Source organism: Nomascus leucogenys, chromosome 3 (genome assembly GCF_006542625.1).
Source record: "Nomascus leucogenys isolate Asia chromosome 3, Asia_NLE_v1, whole genome shotgun sequence".
NCBI lineage: Eukaryota > Metazoa > Chordata > Mammalia > Primates > Hylobatidae > Nomascus > Nomascus leucogenys.
This window is the reverse complement of record NC_044383.1, coordinates 14367126-14389597: the sequence shown is the minus strand read 5'-3', so window position 1 is coordinate 14389597 and position 22472 is coordinate 14367126. Positions and strand designations below refer to the sequence as shown.

The 22472-nt window shown below is 46.5% G+C and overlaps 1 protein-coding gene across 1 annotated transcript; it reads right to left on the bottom strand.

Annotated features, from left to right (window-relative positions):
• Positions 1 to 1978: 1978 nt before the first annotated feature.
• On the bottom strand, positions 1979 to 12798 carry PRDX3 (peroxiredoxin 3). The gene is made up of 7 exons (XM_004087528.3): positions 12694 to 12798; positions 10948 to 11080; positions 8375 to 8516; positions 7662 to 7797; positions 6302 to 6405; positions 3406 to 3571; positions 1979 to 2806 (listed from the first exon to the last, which is right to left on the bottom strand). The coding sequence occupies exons 1-7, from the start codon at positions 12727 to 12729 to the stop codon at positions 2753 to 2755; spliced, it is 771 nt and encodes a 256-aa protein (XP_004087576.2). The 5' UTR covers positions 12730 to 12798; the 3' UTR covers positions 1979 to 2752.
• Between the last annotated feature and the right edge of the window lie 9674 nt (positions 12799 to 22472).

The following is a 22472-nucleotide window of genomic DNA, read 5'->3' as shown; positions in this document are numbered from 1 at the left end:
CCCGCCCCAGGCCCGGGCGCCCGACGCCCCGTGTCACAGCGCCTTGAGGCCCTTGCGCGCCCACTGTTCCGGCGAGAGCAGCTCTCTCACGGGCCACGTCCTCCCAACCGTGCTTGCCCTGCTCCGCACCTTTGGGGAGCCGGGCGTCTCCGGGCCCCAAGGGGTCACTATCGGAACCCCACATCACAGTACCTAATGCGAAGACCCGGAAAGGTTGTGAGTGAGGCCGTCCGCAACCTCGCCCTGCGCTTCTGCCGCGCCCTACCCGTGGTCATTACCCTCGAAAATCCCTCCGATTGTCCACGAATTCCAGTGTGCATGGTGTTGCGCAGTCAGACAGGCTGCATCACGGTCTCAGCCCAGTGAAAATGTCAAATGCGGTGCCCCTTATTCAAGTTACTGAGAATTTCAAGAGAGTAACACCAGAGCATCAAACCAAGTATAGGGCCCTGGGCACAGTGCACTATCCCTCAGCCCAACACGTTTTTTTTTTGTTTGTTTTTGTTTTCCAGTGTTGGGGCAAATCCAGTTCCTTTTGTTGACTACCAAATAGGTACCATTTGCAAGAAAAACCCGCCTTCCCTTCCTCCTCCCACCTGCCCTTCCCTAGCCCAGGAGCGGGCGGGGGCTGTGTGTGCGCGCACTTAAATTCACGGAAGCCACAAGTGTGCCTAGGTCATTCAGGGGGCCTCCGGAGTCCTGGACTGGGGGACCCAGCACACCACCTAGTTGTGTGACCCTCGCCAAGTCAGTATCTCAAAGTCTATTTTCTCATCCGCAAAATGAGGATAACAACTGTACCTATCTCAAGGTTTTGTTTCGGATCAAAGGAGATAAAACATCCCTAACACAGCACTGAGCCGTCAGAAGTGCTCAGTATTGGCCGTCAACCTCCAGCAGGCCAAATCCTTCCCTTGCCCTGCCCCTCCAGGAACAGAAAATCGGCTCATGGCGTCCTTCAGGCCCGTATGACTCAGCTTCTATATTTGCTCAGTTTGCCTAGCTCACTTTTCTTAACCTCCAAGGGTTTATCTCCTCTTCCAGGAAGCCTTCCCTGACCCTCCGAGTTGAGTAAGGTGCCCCCTCCACTTCTACCCTTATGCCGCAGAAATCCGTCTGAGCACCAGTGCAGTATGTAGAGTGCTGTTCTATTCTGTTGTCTCTACCCTCCAGGATGTCAGAAAGCCGGCCCGCTGGCCTGCTTCCCCACTTTGGACCGCTATGTCCAGTCTTAACAAAGGAGCCACAGTGATTCTCTTAGAACAAGTTGATGTCACTCTTCTTTTCAAATCCTTCCTGACATTCCCCACCCCAGAACAGAACCTAAAGTCCTTGGCCTGGCCAAAAGGCACTCTGGGACCCCCACCACAGCCCTAGTCACCGGCCTCCTAGTAAATCTGCATCCGCTCTGAGCCCACTCTTGCCTCACGGCCTTTGTGTTTTCTCTGCCCTCTGCCTAGAAGCCTCTTATCCCCGTAAAACTCCCACTTTCTACGCGTTTTCTCTCCCTCAATGCTCATCAAAACCCCGAGATAGGTACAATTATTGTCCTCATTTTACGATGAGAAAATTGATCCAGGGAGGCTCTCCCTTAAGGCCTTCCTTGACAACCCCATCTAGAACACCTACAACTCCGCTTCAGCAGAGTTTCACTCCACATTACTTTCCTTCCAAACACTCTACTTTTACCACATGTATGAGGTGTTTCCCCTCTAGAATATAAGAGCTTAAAAGCAGGGGTTTGTCCTTTGTTCGCTCTTGTGCCTGGAAAACAGCACCTGGTGCGGGGTAGGCACTCAAGGACTTACTGAAACAATGAGAAAATGTTTCCCTATCTGTCTTGCCCCTAAACCGAGTTCCTTGAGTGTGGAACCAGCATCTTATTCTCTTTGTGGCCCCTGAGGTAAATGCTCAATAAATGTTTGTTGATAATCTGAGAAGGAAAGGAGAGCCCAAAATAAGCTAATCCAACAGTTAATGGTGGTAAAATGCAAATGTTTTAAAATATGTTTATTTTGTATGTTTTACAATGAATACTTCAGCAAAAAAAAAAATTATAACTTCAAAATGCAATCCCTGGATTCGATAAATATCCTTTATAATCAATTATACTAATCAATATCTAGAAATATACATAGACAAAGTTAGCTAATGAATAAAATAAGTAAAATGACTACATAAACTATCAATTTCAGGGATGAGGGATCATGCATGATGAGTTAAGTCACTCTGCCACTTTTTAAAATAATATGATTCACATTTGCTTCAATCACATAAACATTCATTGCAGGAGTTAAACGGCTAATCACTGGAAACTGATCTTTGTTAGCTTAAAAGAAAATTCAGTTTAATACAAAGACATTCAAGATGAAAATTTCAGGACCGTTGATCAGAAGCTTTCAATGTGTGTTGCTCTACTTCATTATAGGCAAGATTCAAGTAAGGCTAAGAAAGAGTGTTTCCATTGAGACATGATCTAAGAATAGCCTTCTATAGAGGCAAATTATGTTCTGTAGAAACTAGCTAGCTAGCCACCAAGATGTTACCAATAAAGGATTCCTTGTACTAGCAACTAACCATGTTTAAAAGGTCTTAGCCAGAATTACAAAAACAAAACATTTAGAGTAATATTTATGAATACAAGCATAATTGGTTCCTTGCCTTCTACAAATAACCATCTTGAAAATGACAAAAACAGGTTTCAACTGTGGTTCTTCTCTGGGTTGAGAAGGTGCAGATACACATGGGCGATCTACTGATTTACTTTCTGAAAGTACTCTTTGGAAGCAGCTGGATTTGGCTTGATCTGAAATACAAAAGCTTCATTAGGTAACTGTGACTTTACCATAATAATAGTCCCAAAAATGAGTGGCAATCTCCCAATTTTTAACCTAAAGTTCTTTAAACTTTTAAAGATTTCGTTTAAAACATAAAGATGAAAGTTTCATTAAGGCCTGCCTGTCTCTAGGCCGGGCGCAGTGGCTCACGCCTGTAATCCCAGCACTTTGGGAGGCCGAGGCGGGTGGATCACGAGGTCAGGAGATCGAGACCATCCTGCTGGCTAACACAGTGAAACCCCGTATCTACTAAAATACAAAAAATTAGGCGTGGTGGCAGGCGCCCTGTAGTCCCAGCTACTCAGGAGGCCGAGGCAGGAGAATGGCGTGAACCCGGGAGGCAGAGCAACACTCTGTCTCAAAAAAAAAAAAAAAAAAAAAGGCCTGCCTGTCTCTGATAATTGGTTCCTAGCTCCCCACCCCACCCCCTCTACCCCACAGCAGCTTCACCCATTTGCACATCTGCACACTTGCTCCAAGAGTGGGCTCCCTTTTGTGGATATTTCAGGTCAATAGCTCTCGAGGCTGACAGAACATAGACCTCACTGCTTTTGGGGAAAAAACCTACCGTAGGAGAATCCGGTGTCCAGTTCGCTGGGCAGACTTCTCCATGGGTTTCTACATACTGGAACGCCTTCACCAAGCGGAGGGTTTCTTCCACGCTTCGGCCCACTGGGAGATCGTTGACGCTCAAGTGCTTGATGACTCCATTGGGGTCAATTATGAAGAGACCTCTGCATGATCATTTATCCTCATCAGTGCCTCAACAGTACCAGAACTAGAACAGTCTAACTTCTTCCCTTTTAGGTCTTTAATTCTCCTTTTAATAAACTATTTATTAAGCGTAATCATATGCTTAAAGGTAGGGTTTTCACTGTTGTGCAAAAATCATCATCTCTTACTGATGACAGATGCTTTAACAAAGGCAGTACTGGACCAGGTCACCATAAAACATGCAGTATGGTCACATTTACAAGTTCACATAGTGCCCTGAATGTTACACAGTATCGGAAAGTCACTGAACTAGAGAGAGCAAAGACTAATAGTGACTTGGCAAGCATTCTTTGAGCTGCTGTATCACATCTTGGCAAGAAACTCATAGGCAAACGGGAAGAGACAGAGGTGTATTTTATCTGGGTTCAACAACTTTATTATGAATGAATTCTTGGGTAAATGGGGGGGGGAAATCCCATGGGAAAAATCTTCGTAGAAAGAATGTACAGGCTCTAAGTCTATGCAAAACAGAAAACCATGCCCATCACTTTTAATCACGTAGCAGCGGGTAATGAGATGAACCACGCTACCACAGTGGTCTGTGTTTATCTTCTGTGTTGGTGTTACTGTGACAGATGCAGATATGTTTAGCCCAGAAGTTTTTTTGGTTGGTTGGTTTAAATATAGGGTCTCACTATATTGCCCACGCTGGAGTGCAGTGCTGTTCTCAGGTGTGATCATAGCAGGCTGCAGCCTCGAACTTCTGGCTCAACTGATCCTCCCACCTCAGACTCCCAAGTAGCATGACTATAGGTGTGTGTCACTGTGTCCGGTTATTTAACCTACAGGTTTTAACAGTCTGTCTTAAAAGGATGTGGAAATTCCAGGTATCAATCACTCATGGAAAAGGCAGGTTAGAGAAAACTCAGGGTAAAAGGTGCTTCTCCCTCCCTGGGTCAGGCACTGGGGGCCTAGGGTTTAGGTGAAACTGTTCCCAGAGGGTGCAGCCAGCTGAAGTCCACCAATAGAAGCTGAGGTAGAGCTGGGACAGAGCAGGGCCTGCAGACTCCCGAAAGTCTTTATCTTATAAGCCAGACTCAGCTTCTCTCTCTCGTTAATATCAATATTAAAACAGGTACGGAGGTAACTGCAAAATTAGTGAGTTCTCATAGGGAAAGGGACTGCAGGAGAAAAATAGCCAGTACCCTTTCTCTGGCCATTGCCAATTCTGAAAGACCTAGGCATTCATTTGATAATCTCTTTAAAGTTTAAAAAAAAAAAAAAAAAAAAAAAAAAGTCCACCAGGTGCAGTGGCTCATGCCTGTAATCTCAGCACTTTGAAAGGCCGAAGCAGGCAGATCACGAAGTCAAGAGTTCGAGACCAGCCTGGCCAACATGGTGAAACCCCATCTCTACTAAGAATACAAAAATTGGCCAGGCGTGGTGGCGTGTGCCTGTAATCCCAGCTACTCGGGAGGCTGAGGCAGAGAACTGCCTGAACCCGGGAGGTGGAGGTTGCAGTGAGCCGAGATCGCACCACTGCACTCCAGCCTGGGTGACAAAGCAAGACTCCGTCTTGAAAAGAAAAGAAAAAAAGGCCCAAACTCTTAAGATGCCATCCAGCGCTAAAATCCAAGGTGTAACCCAAGAAAGAGCAGGCCAGAGGTCACCTACAAGAGAGGCAGGTGAGCTGGCTTTAAGCTGACCAGCCCCCAGCAAAACTGTGAGGCACAGCACATCAAAGGGGAACCCCCTCTCTTCCTTCCTGGAAGTCAAGTTCTGCCCTATCCCTCCTTCACCCCTATTCTCAGCAGACTTCAAGATGCCATTTCTAAGGCCCAAGTTCTCATCCCTCCCAGGAAGGTTATGTTTGAATGTGGGGCTGCTGAGGACTGAAAGCTTTTCACACTCAAAGGAATAAAGGTTTAATAAGGGACTGAATACAGATAGAAATGACGTTCTGGGGCAGAAATCCTAACAACTGCTGCCAGTAACTATGCTAAAAACTCAAGCTGTGTCACTTATTCCTCACACCCACCTGTGAGGTACCTCCTCATTTTAGTTATGGGAAAACCGGGGCTCAACAAGGTTAAATCAAATCACTTGCCCAAAGTCACACAGCTATTAAGTACCTGAGTTAAAAAAAAAAAAAAAAAAAAAAAAAAAAAAAAAAAAAAACCAGAAAAACTCAAACCCAGGATTGTTTGGTTCCAGGGCTGAAGATGGTCACCATTCCAAGAGACTACCTCTTACCCTGCTAGTCCCCCCTTCTGCAAAGAGTCTGATGGCTTCAATGTCAGGTGTGTGTTCCCATGGAAGTGGCTCCCACATAGTTAGGGAGTATGGAGCAGTGTGGCCTTAAGACGCAGAGAGCTTTCTTCAGAAAGAGACCCAAGGTGGTGGAGGGGACGTGCATGTCTCAGCATTTCTGAGAGACCGCCAACCCTTGCAGGAGGCATTTTATCAGTGTTTATTAAAGACTAAAATTAAGGATTTTTTAATTATAAATTTTAATTTTTTTTAATAGGGACGAGGTCTGTGTTGCCCAGGCTGGTCTTGAACTTCTGAACTCAAGTGATCTTCCCGCCTTGGCCTCCCAAAGTGCTAGGATTACAGGCATGAGCCACCATGCCCAGCCAGGATCTTCTGGTTTTAAAAATGCTTTACCAAGGTCTACACAAATCCTCTAAGAAGTAGAATGATACTAAACATGAAAAATAATCTTAAGTTCATCAGAAACAGGATCTTACCTTAGTGCAAGACCAGAACCTTCTAACAGCACACCATAGTCTCGGGAAATCTGCTTAGTTAAGTCTGACAAGAGTGCGATGTTCATGTGGCCCAAACCACCATTCTAATCAAAATGCAAACAGGACTGACTGTTAGAATGCGTGGCCTCACAATATTCTTGACCACGTACCACAATGTTTGAGACCAACAATAACGGCGATAGGTAACAGTAATTCAACAACAGGCCAAGCACTGCTTACTCTATTAACCTACTGCCTCCTCGAAACCACCCTGAAGAAGACACTATCAAAATGAGGAAACTGAGGCAAGAAAAAGCTAAGTAACTTGTTCCAGGTCACAGCTAGAAAGGAGCAGAAGGAAGATTTACACCTGGCTAATACTGTAGACCTTTTCCAATTTTTTTTTTTAAGACACAGAGTCTCGCTGTCACCAGGCTGGAATGCACTGATGCGATTACTGCTCACAGCAGCCTCAAACTCCTGGGCTCATGTGATCATCCTACCCCAGTCTCCTGAGTAGCTGGGACTAAAGATGCTTTTTCTAATTCTTTATTATTTTATTTATTTATTTATTTATTATTTATTTTGAGACGGAGTCACTCTGTCGCCCAGGCTGGAGTGCAGTGGTGCAATCTTGGCTCATGGCAACCACCGCCTCCTGGGTTCAAGCGATTCTCCTGCCTCAGCCTCCCGAGTAGCTGGGACTACAGGCGCCCACCACCACACTTGGCTAATTTTTTTTATTTTTAGTAGAGATGGGGTTTCACCGTGTTAGCCAGGATGGTCTCGAAGTCCTGACTTTGTGATCCACCTGTCTTGGCCTCTCAAAGTGCTGGGATTACAGGCGTGAGCCACCACGCCCGGCTGCTTTTTCTAATTCTTAAAGCATTCTTTTAAAGACTAATTTTCTCAAACATAGACATGGAAAAGTAACAATAAAAAAAAATACCTTGAGTAGGCCAGGTGTGGTGGCTCATGCCTGTAATTCCAGCACTTTGGGAGGCCAAGGTGGGTGGATCACCTGAGGTCAGGAGTTCGAGACCAGCGTGACCAACATGGAGACACCCCGTCTCTACTAAAAGTACAAAATTAGCCAGGCGTGGTGACACATGCCTGTAATCCCAGCTACTCGGGAAGCTGAAGCAGGAGAATCGCTTGAACCCAGGTGGCGGAGGTTGCAGTGAGCCGAGATCGCGCCATTGCACTCCAGCCTGGGCAACAAGAGCGAAGCTCCGTCTCAAAAAAAAAAAACAACCCAACCCTTGCGTAATTTGATCTTGGTAGTCCAGCAGCATAGCTAGAAATTTAGATTCTTCCAAGCAAGTTTGTAAGAGCAAAAGCTAGGGGTACAATGCTATACCTTTCTTGGTGTATTTATCCAGGCAAGATGGCTAAAGTGGGAATCCACTGAGACTGCAACAACTTCACAGTTCACGTCGTGAAATTCGTTAGCTTTGTCACTAAAAGCAACAATTTCTGTAGGACACACAAAGGTGCTGGACAAAAAGGACAGAAATTCTCATTAGAGCATTTAAAAACAAGGATTTTAATAATTAGTGGTCTAACAACTAGTTCAACTTGCTAAGGGTAAAAAAGGCAAAATGGTTTACCGTCCTCCCTGGACTATAGTGTTGTGCTGGCAAAAGTAGTATTACCTCCCTTCACCTTTTTATTTTAGGAATTGTATCAAAAAATGGGGGTAAGGAACACATGTTTTAAGAAAAAAAAATTACAGTTCAATAAAGTTGCTTTTTGAAAAAAATCATTTTATTATGCCTACTTTTCTCATTTTTCCCCAGACCAGTGAAAACTTTTTCATAGACTGGCTTAGGGAAGCAGTGCTCCAGAGCACAGAGGCATACTAAAAAGAAAGCTGTCCTATCCCACCCCTGAAGTTTATCACTTGTAAACAAGCTACAGATCCCAGCTGTAATCAACAAGGCCATCGGTAATAAAGGGTCAGAAAGAATCCTTCCTTTCACAAGAGTATCTAGGGGTAGACAACTCAGTGCGGGAACAGGATATGTGCTTGCTCTCAGAATGACACGAAAACATCATAGAAATTACACTTACAAATCCAAAGGATAGAAGAAAAGCACCAAATATTTCCCCTTAAAGTCATCAAGGCTTAGGTCTTTGAACTCTCCATTGACAACGGCTGTACCCTTAAAATAGGGTGCATGCTGCGTAACAGCAGGTGCATGGTATGAGGAACCTGAAAAAAACCCACACTCATATGTAGTTCATCATTTGCTATGTCAAGCACCTGTGATTTTATTTAAACTTCTCATGATAATTAATTAGTAGTATAAAGTGCTTAGTATAAATCAAAACATTCGGTTCAACTGTACATCTTAGGCACAGTCATCCTTTGCCACCTGTTGGGGGACTGGTTCTAGGATATCGAAATCTACAGATGCTCAAGTCTTACATAAAGTGGTGATTTGCATATAATCTACACACACCCTCCAGTATATTTAAATCATCTCTAGATTACTCATAATACCTAATACAACGTAAATACTACGTAAATAGTCATTAAGCTGTATTGTTTAGGGAATGACAAGAAAAAAGACTTTGTGTTCAGTAGAGACACAATCATCCATTTTTCCCTCCCAATATTTTCGATTCAACCAACCACAGATGCAGAACCCAGATACAGAGTGCCAACTGTAATTTCTCCTTCTATAGTTTTAGATTGTGCACAAATTCAATTCCAAGTGCTATGGAAACTAAAAAGAGGAAGACAAAAATAGTAGGGATAGAATTAAGGAAGACATGAGACTAGAGATGGATATTAAATATGGTTCAGATTTTGTCAAGTCTAGATGGGATGGGGCAGATAGCATGTAGGAAACAGCAGGAGGAAGACAGGGCATGTGTGTGGAGCAGCGTGTGGCAGTCTAATGAGAACAGAGAGTGTCTAAGGGTACAGAGTGAAGAGTAGGCAGCAGGCAGGAATGGTTGAAGGCCATGTTGCAAGAGTCCTTAAATACTAGGCTGCTGGGTCTTCTTAACAGGAAAGATAACAGAGACAAGGGCGGAGTCTCGCTCTGTTCACCCAGGCTGGAGTGCAGTGGCACGATCTCAGCTCACCGCAAGCTCCGCCTCCTGGGTTCACGCCATTCTCCGGCCTCAGCCTCCTGAGTAGCTGGGACTACAGGCGCCCGCCACCCCGCCCGGCTAATTTTTTATATTTTTAGTAGAGAGGGGGTTTCACCGTTGTTAGCCAGGATGGTCTCAATCTCCTGACCTCGTGATCTGCCGGCCTCGGCCTCCCAAAGTGCTGGGATTACAGGCGTGAGCCACCGTGCCTGGCTGAGATGGCGGTTTTTAGGAAGATTAGTCTGGCAGGAGGGAAAGAGGAGCAGGAGGAAGGGGGAGACATGTTAGGAGGTGGTTTCAGTGATTTTCTTTTTTTTTTTTGAGACGGAGTCTTGCTCTGTCACCTAGGCTGGAGTGCAGTGGCACGGTCTCAGCGCACTGCAACCTCTGCCTCCCAGGTGCAAGCAATTCTCCTGCCTCAGCCTCCCGAGTAGCTGGGATTCCAGGAGCACACCACCACACCCGGCTTATTTTTTAAGTATTTTTAGTAGAGACGTGATTTCACCAGGTTGGCCAGGATGGTCTTGAACTCCTGACCTCAAGTAATTTGCCTGCCTTGGCCTCTCAAAGTACTGGGATTACAGGTGTGAGCCACTGTGCCCGGCCTCGATTTCAGTGATCTTAGACGTATTGAGGGGAGGGATGGGGCAGAAAGAACAGAAAGGAATGCATGCAAGAGATGTGTCAAAACTGAAAAGGACTTGCTTCTACCTGGGAATGAGGGACAGAGTAGTTCCAATGTCAAAATGCCTGACACTGCCACGAACAGAAACAGGAGGAGCTGCTGGGGATGGGGATTTGAAACCAGTGGAGTAAAGTTTTAAGCCTGTGGTATCACATCACTACTAGAAATATTTTAAAGCTCCAGGGTAGTAAAATTGCAAAACCTCTTAGAACATTTTGCCTACAAACAAAGGCTTTACTAAAGTATATCCCCCCAAACCATTACATATTAAATATGTGCTTTTTCAAAGGCTGGTCAAATCTAGACAAGGTATTTTCAAATACCACTCATTATCTGAGGCTGATCTTAGCAAAGCCCATATCCTAGTGAAGGGAGTGTAAATCTCAAGAAACAGCTAAATTTCACTCAGATTACAGATACCATTAGACAGGTCTGGTTCCTAAGTGGCCAGCTGGGGCCAGTACACAGGTTTGAATCTTAGAGCGGCTGCCCTCTCAGGTCCCCACAGGCTGCCCACCACTCACAGCTCTTCAGACACAGTAGACTCAGAAGGCATCTGAGCTCCCAGTAACCCCCCTCCTCAACACAGTGGATTAGAAGCTGACAACCAACATGGAAATGTGACAAGGGCGGTTTGCCTCAGTGATTCTCAACCCTGACTGCACATTAGAATCACCCCGCACATCCTGGTCTCACCCCAGAGACTAACTTGTCTGGGGTGGGACTGGGGCAGTGCTGTGTTCCTGAAAGCTCCCAGGTGACTCTAACGTTTGGCCAGGGTTCAGAGCCTCTGTCCAGAGACGATGGTTAATTTTTCCTTTACCTAGCTCCAGCCAAGACATGACATAACACTTACTGGTGCTGAATAATTTTGCTTGACTGGAACCAGAACACAATAAGTTTGTCAAGCTCGTTCTTCCACATGCAGCAGGCCTGAGGGCTGCAGTGGCAGAAATGCCCCAAGGAATGGCACTCACATGTCGGGCAACCTGGAAAGAGAAACTTTTTATTAGAAAGTTTTCCTGGACTGGTGACTGAAGGCTGAAAGGGCATCATGCCAACGGTGGTTTCAACTGTCCCTGCTCCTGTGAACCAAATAGCAAACCCCAAACTCTAAGAGCATGGATTGGATCTGCATGTTCTTAACACTCCCTTCTGCTTCCTTCTCCTAGGAGACTGGAAGGTGGAGGGGAACTATAAGAACACAAAGACCGGCCGGGCGCGGTTGCTCACACCTGTAATCCCAGCACTTTGGGAGGCCAAGATGGGTGGATCACGAAGTCAGGAGTTCGAGACCAGCCTGGCCAAGATGGTGAAACTCCATCTCTACCAAAAACACAAAACTTAGCCAGGAGGCGGTGGTGGGCACCTGTAATCCCAGCTGCTTGGGAGGCTGAGGCAGGAGAATTGCTTGAACCCGGGAGGCAGAGGTTGCAGAGCCAAGATCGCGCCATTGCACTCTAACCTGGGCAACAGAGCAATACTCCGTCTCAAAAAAAAGAAAAAAAAATCAGAAACTCCATGCGCTTAAAAGTAACACAGGGTTCAAAAGCCAGGGGACTTGCGCAGGCCTTTCCCAGCACTATCTGCTGAATATGTTTTACCATTTCAAGGTTTTCCTTAGAAAAACAAGGCCCCTCCAGCACCAGCGACAAGTAAACAAGAAGAGCCAAGCTCAGCCTCTGGCAGTCTGGAAAAGGCTCAAGGGAAATGTTTACTCAACTTTTTTTTTTTTTTTTTTTGAAACACAGTCTTGCTCTTTTACCCAGGCTAGAGTGCAGTGGCGTGATCTTGGCTCACTGCAGTCTCGACCTCCTGGGCTCAAGTGATCCTCCCACCTTAGCCTCCCCAGGAGCACTGACCACCACGCCCGGCTATTTTTTTTTTTTTTTTTTTAGAGACAAGGTCTCACTATTATTGTCCAGGCTGGTCTCAAACTCCTGGGCTCAAGTGATCTGCCCGCCTCGGCCTCCCAAAGTGCTGGGATTACAGGCGTGAGCCACTGCACTCTGCCGGTTTGCTCAACTTTAACGTTCAAATGACTCAGGAGAACGAAATGGGCTGTGTTGAACCCCACCAGAGAAAGCTGAGTATCAAAAGAACATGACGCATTGCCCACAATTAAGCAGGAAACAGCAGCAGAAACACGCGGGAACGGGATTGGGAGGGAACGCCTTTGTGAGTTTTTTAGCACTTTGCGCGTTTTTATCCAGTATTTAAGGGGCTGTTCACAGCAACGCCTTGATGTAGGCATCATTCTTTCCACCTTAAGTACACAGGCTGAGAAAGGCGAAGGCGCTTGCCCAAGATCATACGGTTGGTGGCAGAATCAGGGCCAGGACCTTAAGTGGAGGTGGGCCTGGGGACCGGGGACGCCAAAAGAGGAGGGACTCGGGGAAGAGACCGCGGGGATGGAGTGGGGAAGGGCCGTTCTGCGCAGGCGCATGGAGCCTTCCCGGAGGGAGGCCTCTGGGTCCGTTACCCGCGGAAACCCTCCAGGGGCGAATGGCCCTCAGGCCCAGAAGCGCGGGATCCTGTCTCAGAAGCACGTTCCCGGAGCCACCAGTGTCTCCACGCCTGTCCCCAGCCGACAGCCACTCACCGACGCTCGGAGTAACCTTCCTACAGCAGCCGCCATCTTCAGTGCACTCGGGCTCCACGGGGCGGGCAGAGACGCAGGGGCGGGGCTTACGGGACGGTAGGCGGGGCCTCTGCGGGTAGGGGGCGGGGCCGGAGGAGCCCCCGCCTCCCTGACTCCTGGGGACCCTGAGGGAGAAATTCCCTTTAGGGCTGAATGCTTGGGCAAGTGACACGTGGTTTTCCTACTGTCTCCCCAACCTAAAAAGAACGAATCCAGGCGGGGCATTAGGTATTTGTTTCCATATTTCCCACTGTTTTGTTTGTTAACCTTGTGTGGGTTACTGTGTCTACTATTTCTGTGACAGGATCCCTTTCTTATTTCAGCCTCAGGTAGAGACTTCTGGTTTCTGTATGAAATGGAATTAATTACAAATGCAGTTTTAGTCCGTTAATAAGCTAAGTGGGCTAGACGCTAGACACATCAAGGCTTTGTTGGCCTGAAATCCGTTGGAATTGTGTGTGGTCTTCCATTTGGCCTCTCTTCTCAAAATTGGGAAAATTGGGACAAATTTAAAATTTGGTTTTTGTCAATTAATAAAGCCAAGTGTTCAGTGGTGAGCATAGTACTTGAAGCAACCACATCAAACATAGATGAAAATCACACCGTGGCCTTACAGTAAGTGTGACAAATTGCAATCTTGGAGCTGGTATTTTCTTTTTTCTTTTTTTTTTTGAGACAGGGTCTTGCTCTGTCGCCCAGGATGGAGTGCAGTGGCATGATCTTGGCTCACTGCAACCTCTGCCTCCCGGGTTTAAGCGATTCTCCTGCCTCAGCTTCATGAGTAATTGGGATTCCTGAGCAGCTGGAATTACAGCCGCCTGCCACCATGCCCAGTTAAGTTTTTGTATTTTCAGTAGAGATGGGGTTTCACCATGTTGGCCAGGCTGGTCTCAAACTCCTGAGCTCAAGTGATCCTCTCACCTCGGCCTCCCAAAGTGCTGGGATTATAGGCATGAGCCACTGCACCCGGTCTGAGTTGGTATTTTCTAATCACTAGTCATTAGCAACTTAGTTTCTCAAGTCTTCTTATTACCAAATATCACTTACTATTTTTTTTAAATTGGCTTTTTTTTTCCTTTTCTTTTTTGAGACAGAGTCTCACCCTGTCGCCCAGGCTAGAGTGCAGTGGCACAATCTTGGCCCACTGCAACCTCTACCTCCTTGGTTTGAGCGATTCTTCTGGCTTAGCCTCTCAAGTAGCTGGGATTACAGGCGTGCACCACCACACCCGGCTAATTTTTTTAGTATTTTTAGTAGAGACGGGGTTTCACCATATTGGCTAGGCCCGTCTTGAACTCCTGACATCAGGTGATCCTCCCACCTTGGCCTCCCAAAGTGCTGGGATTACAGGCGTGAGCCACCGCACCCAGCCCAGTGTATTTTCTAAAATCATCTCAGGTACCACTAGGCGCCACCCTGGGTACCAGTCCCCAGATGTGGAAAGGACTGCCTTGGATGTGCGGGGACACACATGTTTCGACTATTTCACCTCACACCTTCCTTGTGTTTGTTTAATTGGTTTTAATTATGTCTGTGTTTAACAGATGATTGAAAAGAAAAGGAGACGATCATTTTGGAGCTCAAAATCATACTGTAGGCCGGGCGCAGTGGCTCACACCTGTAATCCCAGCACTTTGGGAAGCTGAGGTGAGTGGATCACCTGAGGTAAGGAGTTCAAGACCAGCCTGACCAACATGGTGAAACCCTGTCTCTACTAAAAAATTGCAAAATTAGCCAGGCATGCAAAATTAGCTGGGCATGGTGGCACATGCCTGTAATCTTAGCTACTTGGGAGGCTGAGGCAGAAGAATCACTTGAACCTGGAAGGCAGAGGTTGCAGTGAGCCGAGATCGAACCACTGCACTCCAGCCTCAGCAACAAGAACGAAACTCTGTCTAAAAAAAAAAAAAAAAAAAAAAAAAAAAAAAAAAAAAAAAAAAAACCAACTTACTGTAGTTCACAATGGAATATTATTCATCCATAAAAGGAATGCAGTACTGATATATGCTACAACACAGATGAACTTTGAAAACATTAGCTAAGTGAAAGAAGCCAGACACAAAAGAACAAATAGTGTGTGTTTCCTTTTATATGAAACATCTAAAATAGGTAATTCCAAAGGGACAGAAAGCAAATCGGCAACTGCTAGGGACTGGGAGAAGCTGGGATGGGACTATTTATTTTTTGTTTTATTTATTTATTTTTGAGACAGAGTCTCCCCCTGTTGCCCAGGATGGAGTACAGTGGTGCGATCTCAGCTCACTGCAACCTCTGCCTCCCAGATTCAAGCGATCCTCCTGCCTCAGTCTCCCAAGTAGCTGGGACTACAGGTGTGACCATCATACCCAACTAATCTTTTTTTGTATTTTTTAGTAGAGACAGAGTTTTGCCATGTTGGCCAAGCTGATCTCGAACTCTTGACCTCAAGTGATCTGCCTGCCTTGGCCTCCCACAGTGCTGGGATTACAGGCGTGAGCCAGTGCGCCCAGCTGGGACTATTTAATAGGTATAGGATTTTCTTTTGTGGTGATGAAAATGTTTTGGAACTAGATAGAGGTGGGTATAACATTATGAATTAACTACCCCGAATTGTAAACTTTAAAATAATTAATTTTATATTAGGTGAATTTCACCTCAATTAAAAAAAAAAATTAGAAAAAGGCCAGGCGTGGTGGCTCATGCCTGTAATCGCAGCACTTTGGAAAGCCAAGGTAGGAGGATCACTGTGCCCAGGGGTTTGAAACCAGCCTGGGCAACATAGCAAAACCCTGTCTCCAAAAAAAGAAAAAGGAAAAGAAAAAAAAGAAAGAAAAAAAGAGAGACAGAGAAAAAGTTAGAAGAAATAAGGACTAAAAACATTATATACTGTAGTCTACTCCAGTGATTTAATAGATCTAAAAGGCTCAGAAAACTGAGCCTTTTGGAGATGGAGAGACCTTCCCAAAATCACATCACTGGCTAGAAGCAGAGAGGTAGGGCAAGAACCCAGAACTTCCATACCACTGACCACCCAGCGTGTGTGTCTGATGGAGTTCAGCCTCAGCACCTTTTCCCTAGCCGACTCGTGAGATTACGTCATCCACACCCTCATCATCTCCTCTTCTCCCTCATACTACAGGGTTGTTTTTTTGGTAGAAACAAGGTCTCGCTATCTTGCCCAGGTTGGCCTTGAACTCCTGAGCTCAAGTGATCCTCCGGCTCCCAAAGTGCTGGGATTACAGGCATGAGCCACCGTCACAACAGCCTGCAGTTTTAAAGTACTTAAACTTCAGTAGCTCAAGTCAACAAAAGGGGAGTGGGGAGGAGGGCAAAGCCAAGACAAGGGGTCGCCTTCTCTTCTCCTTATGCCCACAGCCCTTTACCTCCCGCTTCTCCCTTCCCCATGCTGGAGGGCCCCTTGCTCTCCTATTGTAGGCGTGTGTTTTTAGTTCCTGCACACAGGCAGTTTGGTTCATAACTAAACCGCTATAAAAATGTAAAGCACGGTGCAAGTCAAAGCGACAGAGCAGAGTGGAGTCCCTTAGAATTTTACCTCACTCATCCTGGTTTCAGTTTTAAAGCTCAGATGCATTAGTTAGTGCCAGCTCATAGGCAGGGTTAGGCTTCAAGGTAACATTACTTGAGGGCTTCATAATTGGCTCTGAAGGCAATTCTTTTTTTTTTGAGATGGAGTTTTGCTCTTGTTGCCCAGGCTGGAGTGCAATGGTGTGATCTCGGCTCACTGCAACCTCCGCCTCCCAGGTTCAAGCGATTCTCCTACCTCAGCCTCCTGAGTAGCTGGGATTAGAGGCATGCACCACCATGCCCAGCTAATTTTGTGTTTTTAGTGGAGACGGGGGTTCTCCATGTTGGTCAGGCTGGTCTCGAAACCCTGACCTCAGGTGATCGGCCCCCCTCGGCCTCCCAAAGTGCTGGGATTACAGGCGTGAGCCACCACACCTAGCCAACAATGTGATTTTAATCATTAATAAACATGTACTGGAGAGGATCACTCAGACCCTGCTGCTGAGGAACTGTGTGTGTATCCAAGGAATACTGATAAGATCATTTAAAAAACCCAGTCCAAGATCCAGCATTTTAAGAGGCATGAAAGAGGCATAATGGTTGAGTGTGGACAGCTGAGGTTCACATACCAGCTCTGCTAGCTGCAGGCACATGGCCTTGGGCAAGTTACTTTGCACGTTTTCTCATCTGTAAAATTGAAATGATATTAGTGCTTACCCCAACGGCTTTTGTGAGGAATAAATGAGTTCATATTTTAAAGGCATTAACACAGTCAGCAGGCACATAGTGTTCATTATATTAAATAAAAGAGAGGTGCAAGTGAAGTGCTATCATAGTTTAGAGAAAGGGGCCAAGAAGGGCTTCATAGGGAAATCATCTATCCTGCTGCTTGGGGAAGGTGAAGGGGAAGATGGCAGGTGGAAGTGACTAGTGACCTTTGTCCCTTTGGTTTACTTTTATCTTCAGTGACCACACTATGGGGCTACGCTCTGGGTTGAATGCAGTATTTTTATTCCATCTGCACAAACCCTGTGACCCAGGTGCTTTTTTGGTTTGTTTTTTGTTTTGTTTTGTTTTAGACAGAGTCTCGCTCTGTCACCCAGGCTGAAGTGCAATGGCACGATCTTAGCTCACTGCAACCTCCGCCTCCCGGGTTCAAGTGATTCTTCTGCCTCAGCCTCCCAAGTAGCTGGGATTACAGGTGTGCGCCACCACACCCGGCTAATTTTTGTATTTTTAGTAGAGACGAGGTTTTATCATGTTGGCCAGGTTGGTCTTGAACTCCTGATCTCAAGTGATCTGCCTGCCTCGGCCTCCCCAAGTGTAGGGATTACAGGTGTGAGCCATCACTCCCAGCCACAGGTACTGTTTTTAATTCATCATCCCCATTTCCAAGGTGAGGAGACTGATGCTTGAGGAGGTTTAGTAATTTGTCCAAAGTCCCACAGCTGGAAAGGGAAGGAGCCAGGATTTAAACCTTGAAAGCTGACTGCAGAGCCCCCATTCCTTTTTGTTTTTATTGGTTTGTTTGTTTGTTTGTTTGTTTTTGAGACAGGGTCTCTCTCTGTCATCCAGGCTGGAGTGCAATGGCACAATCATGGCTCACTGCAGCCTCAACCTCCTGGGCTCAAACAATCCTCCCACCTCAGACTCCCAAGGAGCTGGGACCACAAGTGTGTATCACCAAGCCCAGCTAATTTTGTTAGTTTTTGTAGAGAAGGGTCTTCTTATGTTGTCTAGGTTGGTCTCAAACTCCTGGGCTCAAGCAATCCTCCTGCCTTGGCCTCCCAAAATGTTGGGATTACAGGTGTGTGGCCAGAGCCCCAACTCTTTTTTTTTTTTTTTTTTTTTGAGACGGAGTCTCGCTCTGTTGCCCAGGCAGGAGTGCAGTGGCGCGATCTCAGCTCACTGCAAGCTCCGCCTCCCGTGTTCACGCCATTCTCCTGCCTCAGCCTCCGGAGTAGCTGGGACTACAGGCGTGAGCCACCACGCCCAGCAAAGTTTTTTGTATTTTTAGTAGAGACGGGGTTTCACTGTGTTAGCCAGGATGGTCTCAATCTCCTGACCTCGTGATCCTCCCACCTCAGCCTCCCAAAGTGCTGGGATTACAGGCGTGAGCCACCATACCTGGCCAAGAGCCCCAACTCTTAAAGCAATATTGTATGACCTCCTACAGTATTTGTTGGAGCATAATGTGCTTGATGGGACATAATAGGAGATGGTACTAAAAAGGTGGGCTGTGTCAGGACATGAAGGAGCACTGACCATCTGTCCTTTAGTGAAATGTCTCAAGTACTCCACTCCCAGGCGCCAGGCCTGACTGTGGATTCTGTCCTTTGATGCAGTACGCTTTGCTCTTTTGCCTAAGCATTTCTAATAGGTTCTGCCCCTGCAATTGATGTTCACCATCTTGGGGCCCACTCTACTCTCAGCCTTCTTTTTTTTTTTCTTTGATGGAGTCTCACTCTGTCACCCAGGCTGGAGTGCAGTGGCACCATCTCGGCTCACTGCAACTTCTGTCTCCCAGGTTCAAGCGATTCTCCTGCCTCAGCCTCCTGAGTAGCTGGGATTACAGTGCCCACCACCACACCTGGCAAATTTTTTTGTATTTTTAGTAAAGACAGGGTTTTCAATGTGTTTCAGCACATCGGCCAGGCTGGTTTCGAACTCCTGACCTCAAATGATCTGCCTGCCTCGGCCTCCCAAAGTGCTGGGATTACAGGTATGAGCCACTGCGTCCGGCCGACTCTCAGCCTTCTTTTCCTTCTCTAGGGTCTGTCTATTCCTGTCTTCCTGCTGAGCTTGTGAAAGGAAGGCACCCACTTATTTGTGACAACGAAAAATGTTTCCAGATGTTGCCAAATGTCCCCTGGGGACAAGAGAACCCCCAGAGGAAACCACTGCTCTAATGGTAATGGCACAGGCTCTGGAGCCAGCAGGACATGGGATCAAATTCTTGGTCTGTCACTTATGGTCTTGGAGGGCAGGTCATATGTCTCAGGCATCACAGAATCCCTCGTGACTAGACCAGTTAATGTTTCTATACCTCAGTTTCTGCAGGTGTGAAATGAGGGTAATGATGGCATCTACAGCTTCAGCCATGCACAGTGAGATAATGCCTGCAAAAGACGTAGCGGGGTGCTAGATATAGAGAAAGTGGTATAAATAAGTTACTCTTTTCCCCACAAGCAGACATACTACATTTTCAAACAACTGGCACAGGCTCTGAAGACATTTTGTTTTTCTCAAAGTGATGAAGTTCCTTTTCCTTCCTTCCTTTCTTTCTCTCTCTCTCTCTCTCTCTCTCTCTCTCTCTCTCTCTCTTTCTTTCTTTCTTTCTTTCTTTCTTTCTTTCTTTCTTTCTTTCTTTCTTTCTTTTTGAACAGAGTCTTGTTCTGTCGTCCAGGCTGGAGTGAAGTGGCATGATCTCAGCTCACTGCAACCTCGGCCTCCCCAGTTCAAGCAATTCTCGTGCCTCAGCGTCTCGAGTAGCTAGGATTACAATCGCGTGCCACCATGCCTGGGTTGTTTTTTTTTTAGTAGAGACGGGGTTTTACCATGTTTGGCCAGGTCAACTCCTGACCTCAATTGATCTGCCGATCTTGGCCTCCCAAAGTGCTGGGATTACAGGCATGAGCCACCACGCCCAGCCCTTTTCCTCCTTTCATTCAGGAGTGAGGGGTGAGGAATTTGTGCAAACACTGATCCCTAAACAGGCTCAAATTAGGCTCTTCTGGAAGCCACAGGGACATGCAGGCAAGGAAAGAAAGATATTGGGAATCTACCTGTTCAGGGCAGCTTAACCTCTTCTGCTTTGAGGCACCTGCTGGGTCTGGGCTGTGCTTTGACTCAGGAAACCTTGCCAGTTTTTTCTTTTATCTTTTCTTTTCCTTTTTTTTTTTTTTTTTTTTGAGATGGAGTCTCACTCTGTCACCTAGGCTGGAGTACAGTGGCGCCATCTTGGCTCACTGCAACCTCCGCCTCCCAGGTTCAAGCAATCCTCCTGCCTCAGCCTCTCGAGTGACTGGGGTTACAGGCATGCGCCACCACACCCGGCTAATTTTTGTATTTTTAGTAGAGATGGGGTTTCACCATATTGGCCAGGCTAGTCTCAAACTCCTGACCTCGTGATCCACCTGCCTTCGCCTCCCAAAGTGCTGGGATTATAGGCGTGAGCCACCGCACCCAGCCCAGTTTTTTCTCTTAAAGCTAACTATGGGCAGGGCTCGGTGGCTCACACCTGTAATCCCAGCACTTTGGGAGGTTGAGAGGTGGATCACTTGAAGTCAGGAGTTCAAGACTAGCCTAGACAACATGGCGAGACCCTGTCTCTACAAAAAAATACAAAAATTAGTTGGGCATGGTGGTGCATGCCTGTAGTCCCAGCTACTCGGGAGGCTGAGGTGGGAGGATTGCTTGAGCCCAGGAGGTTAAGATTGCAGTGAGCTATGTTTGCACCACAGCACTTCAGCCTGGGCGACAAAGTGATATGCTGTTTCAAAAATAAATAAATAAAGGTAACTATAAGGAATAAGGGCCTGGGTGACAGAGTGACATGCTGTCTCAAAAAATAAATAAATAAATAAAGCAAGCTAACTATGAGGAATAAGGGTGACCACAATGGTCAGACACCTATTGAACCCCCATCTACCTGAGATGGACTTTAGCTATGATTAGAAAGACATCTTGGCCAGGCATGGTGGCTCACATCTGTAATCCCAGCACTTTGGGAGGCAGAGGCAGGCGGATCACCTGAGGTCAGGAGTTCAAGACCTGCCTGGCCAACATGGTGAAACCCTCTCTCTACTAAAAATACAAAAAAATTAGCCAGGTGTGGTGGTGGGCACCTGTAATTGCAGCTACTCGGGAGGCTGAGACAGGAGAATCACTTGAACCTGGGAGGCACAGGTTGCAGTGAGCTGAGATCACACCATCGCACTCCAGCCTGGGTGTCCAATAGCTTGGTCCGATTTTGAAAAACGTTCTCTTTGTCAGATGGAGAAAGAGTTAACTTCCACTGTATTAACTTGTGCCTGACATTTTAAATATTTTCTGTTTAATGTATGGTTTAATTTTCATCTTCAAAATGCACTGCCTTATAGGTATCTTTTTTGCTTTTTCCGTCAATGTAAATCAAGCTAAGACATTTTGTAATTTTTATCTCCATAAATCTCAAGCATTCAACAGTCATTCTTCACATGGGCATTTCAGGCAAGCTCAACAAAGCGTTACTGTTCGCTTCACACCAGGCAGAGAGGTCGAGCACAGCAGCACAATTCCCAGGGCTTTTGGCCATTAGAGATGAAGTTTCACTGCTTATCACTTCTTGACCAAACAGGAAGCTGAGGCAGTTGCCTGTGGTTAAATAGTTTACCTCAAGTCGTACAGGGATTCCTTGGTTGGGGGCTTTCCAGTGTACGGGTAGGCCTTCTGGTCTGCTGACCTCCGCCAAAGAAATGAAATACCCTAGAATCTCCGACCCAGAGGCCCAGAAGGAATTTCATGCAAGAGCCTCCCAATGGCCTGTTAAGATTTGCAAAGTGTCCAGCTAGTCTTGGGCTGTGGCAACTGACTTGCCCTGGTAGGACTAGTAGAGTCCCCCTTTTGTTCATTCCAACAAAAGATAACCACGATTGATTTTTGATCACCAATATGAGCCTTAGGAAGAAGGAGCAGCTGTTCTGCCAAGCATTCCCTGACCACCTTCCCGGCTTGTCCTGGTTAGAGACCCCTACCTACCAGGTGCCTAGGAAACACCATGCCCTTCTCATTCTCAGCGCTCCCAGCTCCTGTCATATGGCATTGGAATTTTCTATTGCCTTGTCTGGGTCTTAACGATACTGTGAACCTCTTGAGGATAGAGCTCATGTCTTACTCATCCCTGGAATCCCAAGGCTCAGCTAACACCTGGCTCGCAGCAACTACCCAGAGCAAGTTTGTCAAGTGAGTGAATAAGCAGCGCTGGCAGGATGGCTGAAACGTGCTTTCTACACACATTCTGAAAAAAAAAAAAAAAAAAAAAATCTTTTGGCCGGGCACGGTGGCTCACACCTGTAATCCCAGCACTTTAGGAGGCCGAGGCAGGTGGATCACTTGAGGTCAGGAGTTCGAGACCAGCCTGGCCAACATGGTGAAACTCTGTCTCCACAAAAAATACAAAAATTAGCCAAGTGTGGTGGTACATGTCTGTAATCCCAGCTACTGGAGAGGCTGAGGCAGGAGAATCAATTGAACCC

What these genes read in the sequence shown, in the direction of transcription:
- PRDX3 (XM_004087528.3), bottom strand. Translation starts at nt 12,729, where the DNA reads ATGGCGGCTGCTGTAGGAAGGTTACTCCGAGCGTCG. An exon ending in AGCAAAATTATTCAGCACCA is followed by an intron (nt 8,517 to 10,947) that starts GTAAGTGTTATG and finishes GGTTTTTTTCAG; the next exon opens with GTTCCTCATACCATGCACCT. An exon ending in GGTTCTGGTCTTGCACTAAG is followed by an intron (nt 3,572 to 6,301) that starts GTAAGATCCTGT and finishes ATGATCATGCAG; the next exon opens with AGGTCTCTTCATAATTGACC.